The 12,527-nt window shown below is 32.4% G+C and overlaps 1 protein-coding gene across 3 annotated transcripts in view; it reads right to left on the bottom strand.

The window, feature by feature from the left end:
• Nucleotides 1-12,527, bottom strand: part of Dach2 (dachshund family transcription factor 2) — a 508,482-nt gene that overhangs the window by 356,364 nt on the left and 139,591 nt on the right. For 2 of the 3 annotated variants that reach the window (XM_036174726.1, XM_036174725.1), the window contains exon 2: nt 7,843-7,881. The exons of the other annotated variant lie outside the window; for it this stretch is intronic. In XM_036174726.1, coding sequence (XP_036030619.1) covers nt 7,843-7,881 — 39 coding nt within the window. The remainder of the gene's footprint in view (nt 1-7,842; nt 7,882-12,527) is intronic. 3 annotated transcript variants of the gene reach the window in all.

Raw genomic sequence — 12,527 nt, 5'->3', positions numbered from 1 at the left:
AAGTAGTTTATTGGGATCAGTTTAAATGAGCAAGCTGCAGACAGTATATGTGTGGCAGATGATACACAATGCACTTTTAATGTATGAATAACAGTGTGTGTGGCTTTAAAAGTCTATCTTGTTTCTGGATATGATGAGGGAAATGGAACTGACACCATTTCTATTATCCTCTGTCTTAGCCCCCTTCAATACTTGCTCAGGATTGAGAAGATCAAAATTTGCCGAACCATACTTTGGAGAAACGGGCTATTATAAATATGGGACATCTTCTAGTTTAAGAACCAAAAAAGTAACTTCACAGTGAGGAAACATGGTGAACACTTATTGAGCCAGGGCATCAAGGTCAATATCAAAAGTAGAGAGACAATACAGTAAAAATTGCATTTTATCTCTATGATCTTCCTCTGTAAAGTACACAATCCCAAATCAATTACAGGAAAAGAGGCTGGGTGTGGTGGCACACACCTTTAGTCCCAGCACTCCAGGGCAGAGGCAGGGAGATCTCTGTTTATTTGAGGCCAGTCTGGTGTACAAAAGTGAGTTCCAGGACAGCCAGGCTTACACAGTGAAACCCTGTCTGAAAAGAGAAAGAAAAGCTTCAGACAAACCCTGAGGTGGGATATGCAAGAGAACCTTACCGGAAGTGTACAGATCTGTCAAGGTCATCAAAAACAGAGAGAAAATTGATGGCAATCAAAAGAAGTACAAGGAGACATGTCAACGAAATGAAATATGATTTTTTATGTCTTAAAATACCAGCACTAGTTAAATACTGAGGGAGTTTAAATAAAATAGAAACTAAACAATAGCATCACAAATTGATTCATTAATTCTAAGGTATTAACAATAAAGGGAATGGTCATGGGAAAACTCAGTAAAAACATTGAAAGTTTTCTACAAATTTATAGCTGTCATAAAATTTTATTAAAAAAAAACAAGCTGAAATTAAAGCTCCATGGTAGATCTCATAATAAGCATATGTGAGACCATGTGTATACAGTCAGTCAGACAGACAGACAGACAGATACACACACACACACACACACACACACACACACACATACACACACACACACGTTATTATGGCAAGCTCACTTTTTAAAAAGTATTTTATCCCTATGTTAATTGCTGTCTAATTTAGTCCCAGAAATCACATTGAGAAATTTTTTGAAGAAAGAAAATTGGACAAACACAAATTAAGAAACAATTTACTTTTAGTACTACTAAAAATTTAAAGTTATAAAGAACATTTAAGTGGATTTATGACAGGGTCCTAATATTCACTATATAAAGCATGCTGGACTAGAACTTTTTGCAATCCTCCTGTCTCAAAGTTTGCTTTATAGGTGAGCACTACCATACCTGCTGCAACAATATTTTGCCTACACTGGATGCTTTATTGACAGATATCTCATGACAAAATTATTTAAAATGTTATTTTATTAATACTTAGAATATTATATAAATCAATATGTAACTGAATGTGGCCTTATAATAAAATAAAAATTGTAATTTAAGTTAAATTGTTTTAAAGCAACATGAGAATTCAGAAGTTTTCTTACAATAATATGCTGTTTAGCTAAAACTCAATAAGCAAAAGGAAATGGCAAATGAAATGAAAATATCTAAATGAAAATCAAAAATAGTTTTGTTTGTATATTTAATATGTTGCCATGTTTGATATTAGTAAGTTTCAAAGGTTTTTTAAGCTTGTCCAATCATAAAAAGCTGATATTAACATGATGCAATATTATTTTTGTAGTTATAGTTTTGCATGTTTTTTTTTAAAAATTCTGGAACATAGTACATATCAGATTATCTGGTATTATGATTTGTGAATTGTTAATAACACATCAGTAGCATGAATCTATTGATTGAGATATATATTTTAACATATCAGCTTTCTAAAGATCTTTAAATTTATTTTTACATTTTACTGCTGATTTATTTTAAACTTTCCTTCTTCCAAACAATAAAATGACTTAAAAACAATTAACCCCAAGTAATAATCTATAGTAACAGCATATTTTATAGTTCCAGTACACTGAAAAAGATGCCAGACAGTGAATTCCTTGTATTGAAAACTCAGTGTTATCAAAGACAGAAAGCAGGACACGTCCTTGGGGTACTTCGTGTTTATCTGCAGGACTTTAGAGCACGTTGCCATGGAACATAATTCCTTCAAGGACTACAAACCAATGAACGGCCATTTTGGCATAATAGTCCCATTTCTTAACACTATTTCGCACCATTCATCAAGATGTATTACACACCATACCAATTTATGGACAATGTCCCTGCCTTTCCAAATGCATTCATACTGAGTCTTAGAATCAACTCCATTTTAGCAACTAATTAGTTACACTGACAAACTTTTAAGAATAGGGCTATACAATTTTAGAAAATGTCACCACTTTCTTTGTAAATTAATGATATGTTCACCATTGCACAATAATAGGTGGTTATCAGCCTTTCCTCTTTATCCTGTCTTAGTCATTTAGTTAACACTACCCATGCGCCCTCCAGGAAATTCATGGTCTGTCACCCTACTCACTGGTGTCTGGATTTATGGATATTTAAGCAGTCCTTTCATTTTCACATCACTAGGCAACTCTTTGGGGTTCAAAGAAAGAAAAAATTCACCTGAACATTCAGACAAGCATCCTACTTCAAAATTCTATTTTCTTTCTACAATTTCACTTCTCTTCACTTATAGAAAAACACAGTCTGAGGCCTAATGTGCTTTTTCTCTTCACATTATTAAATGTACCATGCAGAACATTACATTATTATGCTACACATGGCAAAGAAATTTTAGTGTTCACAGGATTATGGTAATTAAGTCTCCCTTCACTTTGGGTGATGTGACACTTGCTTCACTATAATGTCACTCCACTTAAAGTCTGTGTAAACAACATTATCTTAGTCACTCTGCATTACATTTCCAACTGTGAGCAAAATTACAAGGTCAGAGTGGACAAGAATGTAGGTAATCCCAAGGAAACAGCTTGTAAATTACTTGCTCAAGGTTCAGACTGGGTTTTTTAAACTAACAAAAAATGTTTTTAATATTAATGTTAAAGTATTATTTTCTAAATGCTATCAGTAGCAAAGAAAGTATTTTTTAAGTCATAAAGACAGAAGTGTCCTTGATTTTGATGTTTTGTGGATTAAATAAATAAATAAATAATAAATAAATAAATAAATAAATAAATAAATAAATAAATAAATGTTTGTCGGGTTTTTTTTAGACTCAAAAATGTGAATGCCACGTGATGATTGCAATTGGTTTTGTAAATAAGGAATCATCAATATCTCAAATATATTTTATTTTTTGGAAATATGCTTGACAAACACAACAAATGAAGTTTAGACTTTCTGTTTTTTTATAACAAATAAGAGCAATCATAATATTTTTAAATGAAAGTATATTTTTCTAAATAGTCTTTACAACTTTGTAAAACAACTGTTTAGTCAATGAAATATTGAATATTGTCTGAACTATGTCTTTGAATTGCACTTCATAACTTTAGAATATGTCATGTTTTAAGTAATTAGTCTACTGCTTATTTTAAAAGTTGGATAATTTGCATAAATCACCATACATAGTATAAGGAAGACCTGAGAAAAAATAGTCAGGATTCAACTGGCAAAAGTTCTCTCTATTAAATTAGTTCAAGTGATAAAATAAACAAATCAGTGCTTTTTATAATAGAATTTAACTGAAAAATAGGATGTTGGTTAGCAAATATAGTGGTGAAAGTTCTTAAATCTGAGTCCTTCAGTCAGATCACAAACAAGACAAAGTGAGTAATAACCCTCAAAAGGGCTTCTTGTCACATTTGGACAATGAGGTCATTGAGAATCATAGGCATTTTGTCCTACAAGGGGATATATTTGTGGGAGAGTAGCTATTAGTTGTGGACATTTAATGCATTTGCAACTCTGGGGATTTAAATAAAATCAATTTTAAATGTTTACTTTCACTAGTTCGGCCTCTTACCATATAAAACTATTATCAAATGAATGTTTTTGTTTTGTTTTGTTTTTGTTTGTTTGTTTGTTTGTTTTAGCACACTGAATATAGGAAATCTTGATAGTTCTGCACTAATTCTCAGAGTAAAGATCCAGATCATTCTAATCAAGTCATTCCAGAATGCAAAATCCAATTACCAGCTTATCTAAAAAGAAATAGTGAATTAATTCACTGAGCATTCAACATGAGTTCTCTTAAAATCACTGCCAGATTCAAACATATTTGAGTAATCTCTTCATCAATTGGAATCATGCAAGAAAGCAGATACAGCCATACTAGATGATAGCTAGCATTTTATTTTATTTCAGTTTTTGTAATATAATGTTTCAGAGTGGGAAAATCCTGAAGATAGACTCAAGATAGTATAACTGAGATCTTACCTTGTATTTTCTGCACTATCCACAGAATATTGTATATGCATAAATACCAATATTATTTAAAAAATTCAAAGCACTGGCACATACAAACTTTAAAATAGTTTTGACTCTGATGAAGAATAGAAAAGAGATGGATCATTATATTATTAATGCTTAACAGATTTAGTATTTTCAAAAATCAGAGCTCTCAATGACTATTTCTCATGTTTCCTGCTCTATTTGAATGAACTGTGTTTTAATTATGCTCACAAATTTTACAAAATTAAATTCATATCACAAAAACTGATTTCTGAATAGAGATACCATTTTTTGCAGGTGATAAATGTGGACATATATGTATATGTATAGTCATATAGATATACATGTTGATAAAATGTGGCAATTAGCCTGATTTCAAAATTTACAGGTTATAAAATATATAGATCATATTTATTTTAAAATCAATACCATTTAAATAATTGCTCTGATAAGTATGGGTTTTAAATTTTCAGGCAAGTTACATACCATTCTCTGTTCCACAATATCATCATTGTAAAATACAGATTATAATATCATCTACTTCCAGGCCTGATAGGATGAACTGATGAACCCACAACAAAAAGAATCAATTATTTTTCAAACGTTTGTTTCGAATTCCCTTGTTTTTATCAAAAGTGTTAAAACATTACAGTTTCATTTAGTTAACTAGTTGGTATATTTAAATATGTTGAATTATTAACATGTAGCACAATATATGTAGTCAAATGGTCTGATAAAGTAGGCATACCAGTGGGGTATTTTGATATTTTTTCCTTCGTTTTCTTTTCTTTTTTTTTTTTTCTATCTAGAGAGGCTGGAATTTGTTTCCTTTTAAAACAAATATGAGTTTGGATGACCAGTGAGGAGAGAAATGTCCAGATGGAAAAAGCACTGGCTCACAGTGGGATCATGTGTTAAGGTCTAGGGCAGGACAGACAAACAAGCAGAGCCTCAGAGCAGTCAGTTACCTTTCAAGAAAATCTCAGAGGACTCACTGCTTTTTTCTTTTTCAGTGCCAAGCAAGAGTTCAAATGAGGAGTTTTGTTGTGTTAAATGAATTTCTTTTATTTCTTATTTTAAACATTTGTAAAAATAAAGCTACTTTACTAGATGGAGTTGGGCATTTATTTAAAGCCAAGTCAATTTTCAATAAAACAGCATATGTTGTACACATGCCTGTCTTTCCATTAAAGAAAAACAAGTGGGCTTCAAATAAAAAATCTTAATTACGTCAGGTGATATAATGCTTAAATATTCTCTTTTAGAAGTGGTTGTATTGAACTACTATACAGTACATTTGATTGATTAACATGAAAGTAAAAAATTGTAATTATTTTAATTTTCAAACCACTTGAAGGAAAAACTATAACCACATATTTTTATGCAATAAAATATCTTGACATGCATAACTACCATTTTGAGTACCAAAATATGACAAGCTCTCCACTTATTTACTTTACATCCAATTTCCATTATCAAGAGATTGAGGTATATGTAAAACTATGATTTCTTTTGGTAAGTGGAGTAATCAAGGATTTACGATTAGAGCACAGTTGGCAAAAACCGATGGGCAACATCCCATATTTCTCTCTCTCTCTTGTTTTATTGAACTTTTGAGGATCTTTTAATAGTTGGAGAATTTCACATAAAAGTACAGATATCTATCATCTCTTAAAAAGTAATGCCTTAACAATATAAACCTGTATGTAGTCCTACATGGCAGCAATCTGCTGAGGTGAATAGTATCCGTATCCACCGCGATTGGTAAAATTGTATATTTTCTAGTTCATGTTAGTCCTTCCTATTCTCTATTGCTTATGGTTTTTTACTTATATTTCTATCCTCACCTCCAAAAGCCTTACAGTTATGACTCTCTTGGTTTCTCTATATGAAAGACTCACATACACTTTCAAAGAACACTTCATGATTTTTCTCATACTTTAGTAAGTGTAAAATTTTATCAAAAACATCCCAAAATTTTGTTAATCCAGAAATGAATTGATACAGTTATAAGCTATCATTAATTTAATTAAGAGAATTTGGCATAATTTCCATGCCTTTTTATTGAGAAAATAAAAATGAAAGTGATTCCCATGCCTAAATTCAATCCCTGTCATACAAAGTCAACACTTTCAAGAGCCAAATCTAATTGCAAAACTCAATACATTTTGTTCAGTTGAAATTATTCATTTTCAATGTCTAGTTGATACTAGTCTGTCCTTCGCTGATGTCAGTCAAATACAAATTTTAGCAATTAAGGAGGTACATCCACTGCTTCAGGTCATTTGGGTATTATTTAGTGTGCATGATATTTACAACTAATTTTTAGCACAAAAAAAGGTTCTAACATATCAGAAACATAAACAAAGTGATTTTCATTTTCCACATTAAAAATGTAGAGTACATTACACAGTATGGTCCATATCTCCCTCAAAGTCCTATGTTTTTCTTATACAATACATATAGAAAACATGGAGCCAAGGAAGGAGGAAAACTATCATCAAAAAAGAGGTTTCACTTGAGCGGAGCACAAGGAAATAAAGATGGAACATAACTGTCAGGCAATATTAAAACATACTGTATGATCACGGGCTACCTTCCTTTGTCATTATCACTCATTTCTACATTAAAAATCTAAAAGATATGAGATTCGGGATAACATGCTATAGATGATTTCAAACTAGGTGAAATTTTCATAAGTGTTTTAGGAAATTTCAGATATAGATCTTCTTGAAAATTAGATTTTTAAAAAAAATTTATTCTCAGACGGGGAAGAATTTAAAGTACTTAAGGATTACTAGGCATGCAAACATATCCCCATGCCTGACAGAACAATTCTGGTTATTTACTACTATTGCGGTAGCACACTTAATAACCTGTGCTGCCCTGTAAAAGTGAATGTACCTTCCTAAGAATTCCACAGACAAAATGTAGGTAGATATTAAAATTAGCTTCTAATTATTTTATATAAGTGTTATAGTTTTTATGTCACTGACCCTTAATCTCCATCAACTTGTAGCTTTTCTCTACCTTCTACTTTTCAGTCCCAGAAAGGGATTTGCTTAATTTGTCTGCAAGTTATCACTCTTCTGTGGGATCACATGATCCAATCAGAATTAATAAATATAAATGATCACTAACCAGAAATAGTGAAACCATAGAAACCCCAATTAATAAGAAACTTCTCATAGATAGATCAGTTCTAATTAGCCATTCCGATTTCTTTTTTTTTTTCTTATCACTAAGGATTAGTCAAAATTACAGGTTTGATACTAAGACTTTTAAATAGCTTTCCTTTCCTATCTTATCAAGTATAACATAGAAGACAATGCTATGGAAATTGGACTGAATCTGTAAAGGCTTCAGGACATTCTCAGGGAGTTGATTTTTAAAAAATAAATACATAAATACCTGTTAACAGCTTGTTTTCTTGTCATTTGCCTCTTCCTTCTAAAAGGAGAGTGTAGCAAAAAATAAATAAAACTGGTTAATTGAGAGTTTTAGTTAATTAGCTTCTAATTATTCAAGGCTTTATTATATTTCACCAAAAGATCTCTTAAATTGTGCAGAAATTTTTGATAGGTTACACACAATGACACACTAGAAGGGAAGAGCACAAAGAAGGTAGGAAAACCTGTATTGCTAATAGATAGTGCTTTACATTTATGGATAGTTATTACATTTCTGGTCTAATTCCCACAGAGTAAAAATAATGTGAAATGTCACATGGTTTAGGGCTTTACTCTGTTGGAAGGCAAGGTAATAGAGTTACAGATTTCTACTAAAGAAAATGGCCTCGGGTCATAACAATTCCCCCAAAAAAGATTCAGCAATGTTATATCTTTTCCCTTTCTCTAAAGAGCTTTCCTTCCCATCCCAATGGGTATTTCAGAATTTTGTGGAGGTGGGACTTATAATTTTTCTTATTTCTAAATGGCCAACAAGAAGGTGAAAGTAAGCCAATATCAACATTTTACTTATTTCCTAAATATGGAGCCATTAATCATATCATTCCCTATATTCTTGTTTCTGAAGCAAGACTGACCTCTTTTATATCATTCACACAAGGGTGACATTCACACACACACACACACACACACACACACACACACATGCATACATACTATACACAATCACATGCACACTCTACAGACAAATTAAACATGCAGAAATCAATAAAACTTACTAAGTTTTACTAACCAAACAAAACTTCTGCCCAGTTTCATATATATCCCCAGTGTTTCCCAAACCTTTAATATATAAGAAAAACGAAACTGATGGCTAAATAAGCCTATAAGGACTTTAAGAACCTTTTAACCTTTGCACCTTTATAAGTATCAAAGAAACTAATCTATATTGCACACTAAAATCTTCGGTTGCACACAGGTAACTGTGGAAAGTTGGGAGTGGGAGAGGTGGCCCTCCCCTGGGAATAGCACACCAATTTGTAGTTCAGTAGCAAACAGTTATTCTTGAAAAACATACATAAAAGTAACATTATATGAACTAAACAGGTTATATTTGGGGATATACATAATTATACAATTTTCATGTGATGATAGTTGGCGAAAAGGTTGGCCATGAATTCGAAAGAGAGAGAGAGAATGGGTATATGGGACAGTTTGTTGAGAGAAAAGGGAAGAGAAAAATGTAATTAAAACACAATCTCAAAAATAAAAAAACAATTTTTGTGTTACCACTTTTTTCTTCTAATGACTGTGTTATTTAATACATTTCAATGTTTTGTTGTTTCTTTTAATTTGTTTGTTTGTTTGTTTTAAGAACTGCTTCTTTGTTTCAAAAATCTGTCAAAAGGTGTATAAATAACAAATGCAAACATGTATCTAGGATTACTAGAGTGAATATGTAGGAGGAATGAAAGAGTATGCAGCCTTTAAATCTATTTTCTAGTCTGTCACTTTACCATTAGCAGAGCTATTTGATTTTGTTATACAGTTCATTTATCAGTTACTGAAAAGATATTATCATAAATAGACTACATTGGTAAGTACCAAAAAGTAGTAATGTACATTTCCTTAACCAAATAGGGAAGCTATCACTATATTTGGGGGCTTTTCTACATATAATCAATGATCCTTTTCTCTTTTGTATACAAAGCTAAGTTTCTTATCACAAAGGTTTTATGGCTAGATTATGAAATTACTTACTTCTGTAAAAAAAATCCTGTGGTTATTTCTATGTACTAAACATATATAAATTCATGGCTCTATTCTTCTTTCATTAAATAACTAAAATTAGGATTTTCCTTCAATATTTGAAATTGTCTAATACCCAATATGAAAGATATAATTTATGGTAATGCCTAAGACTAGCTATATTGCTAAATATTTAAGAGCTACAAGTTAAATCATATATCTATCCATGCTTCAGTAGCTACAAGGGATTTATCCCAGAATACCCACATATCAAAATCTGTGAATGCTCAAGTCCCTTAAAAAATGCATTTGCCCTTGAATACAATATACATAAGCATTCTCTGGAAAACTTAAAATACATAATACAAAAAAATGCCACCTAAAGAGATGTTGTGCTATTTTATTTAGGAAACAATGAAAAAGTTGCATATGATTAATTTGGTTACCCAAGGTTTCAAATATTTTAATCCATGGTTAATTCAATCAATTCATGTAGCACTCACAAGTGCAAAGGGCTCATTATTTATTATTATTGGCATTCTAAATAATGTTTGATTTCTATAATCTGACTCTTGGCTTATAAAGTATTACTTTTAACTGTGAATAAAATTAATTTCTATACATCTGAATTTGTTCCCTTTTGTTTTTAAGCAGGATTATGCTATGTAGCATAACTTTTAATCTCTATGCCGGTACTCCTCAAGTGCTATGTGTCATCATGCTTCACTTTATTTAATTTTCTCCTATTGTGATATCAAATAATTCTTTGTAGATTCTTAATTTAAAAATAATGAAAATGTTAAAACATTTAATTGATTAAACATATGATGCTACTAACATTGCAAGCTCAGTGTAGAATAATATATAGTAAAATCATCTAGTTTCCCTGAAGGTCTCCTGGAATATTTACTATCCTTCCTAATTCATCCTTTTCTATTGAAACTTTCAATTTCTTGTACTTCTACATGTCTGAGTTGAGCAATGAAATTAAAGTCATGAACAAAGTCATGAAATCCACATGAATTTATTCTCAGGGCAGAAATATAAATATAATTATAGTCTTTGGTAGCCTCTACCAGGAAGGATATGGTGGTCCATGCTTGTGGTCATGGGTGTAGGCAGCAGGATCAGACTTCAAGAGCAGCCTTAGTTTCTATGATTTCAATGCTATCCTCTATTACATGAAATCCTGACTCCAAAGCCAAACTCTGGCCAAACAAAATACTTTATATAACATCATATACACAAAAAAAAACTTTTCAAAATGAAGGCCCCCCTAACATTTGGTGGAAATAATAAGGGTTCGTCTCCAACAATCATCATTGCCACACTTCATTGAGACAGTGGTTATGAAATTCTAGAATGCCAACAAGAATGAGATGCAGTAATAATGAACAGGATGGTTTTTCTTGCAATTGAGAACATTTTTAGGATGGACCATATTGATAAATAAATTTCCATATATTTATTCTTCCAAGTTTGGGGTTGGGAATTCAAAGCTCAACAAAATTAAAGCCATTGATTGCTGTGAAATATGTAATTCTAATTGGATTGAGTTTCACAGAAGTCTCAGAAAAATGGATTTCTCACTCTTGAAGCCTGATACTTAGACCACAGAATTACATTTAATAATACAGCAAAATAACCTATAAAAACATTGCCAAAGAGGAAAAATTCAATCTGTCCCCTCACTTATGATCTTTTCCCCTTTCTCACAAATTGTCTCTTTCTAAATTTCTGGAATCCTGGGGAGAGAAATTTAAGTGGGAAGACAGATCCAGGGTAAGTAGCGAGAGGAGGGGATAGATCTAACTAACACTAATATAAAGATATAGATGTGTACATGGATATGCATATAAATATAGATAGATTATGATGATAGATAGATAGATAGATAGATAGATAGATAGATAGATAGATAGATGATATAAGGTAGCCCACATAGAAGATTATGCCTTCCCAGAAGCCAAAGGATGCCAAATAAAAAGCTTAGAGCCAGGTGTGGGATACCTCCCCTTGTGTTGCTAATCATAGCTGCCCTGGAGATACTCCTTCAACAGTAAAGGCTATTGCCATTGTTCTTGGTTGCCCACTATAACTTAATGGTAACATCCTATTGATAAAGACATCAAACATATTGGTCAGAGGACATGGAGAAACCCAGTTGGTACTTAACAAGAAGCTTCCCCACTGTCTATTAACATTCATAGGACTGGAAGGTTCTATGTAGGTTACTGGGGTAAAAAAAAACATCAACAGTTTTATTAGGCAGTAAACCCTATGAACTACAATAATGACTGATGTGGTGAGATATGTTAATGGGTACAATAGTGGCACCAGCAGTATGGGGATAATTAATCAGTTTCTGATTGGAATAAAGGTCTGCTCAAATAAGCATTTGCCTGATACTGTAAGTATGAGTAATAACCAGTGGTTGAGGAGTTCACAAGTCCCAGTAGTAAACCTATAATAATATAATAATAGGTTTATGAACTTTAGACAAACAGGTGTGGAGCCTCCATGGGACTGGACTAGGCCCTCTGCATAAGTGAGACAGTTGTGTAGCTTAATCTCCTTAAAGGACCCCCTGGGAGTAGGATCAGGATCCATCCCTGGTACATGAGCTGGCTTTTTGGAGCCCGCTACCTATGGTGGGACACCTTGCACAGCTTTGATGCAGGGGGAGAGGCTTGTACCTGACTCAACTAAATGTACCAGGCTCTGATGATTCCCCATGGGAGGCCATACCTTGTTGTAGGAGGAAATGGGGGTGGCTGGGTGGGAGGGATGGAGGGGGTGGGAGGATGGGAGAGAGGGGGATCTGTGGTTGGTATGTAAAATGAATAAAGATAAGAAAGAAAATAGTAGCAAACTTCTAAAAATGTCTAGCTCTGTATCCATAGAGTAGTATAGTTTTCAAACCTCATCGGAGGAGCTTCT

The sequence above is a fragment of the Onychomys torridus genome, chromosome X, assembly GCF_903995425.1.
Source record: "Onychomys torridus chromosome X, mOncTor1.1, whole genome shotgun sequence".
Lineage (NCBI taxonomy): Eukaryota > Metazoa > Chordata > Mammalia > Rodentia > Cricetidae > Onychomys > Onychomys torridus.
The sequence above is the reverse complement of the archived record's forward strand: the minus strand, read 5'-3'. Positions and strand labels throughout refer to the sequence as shown.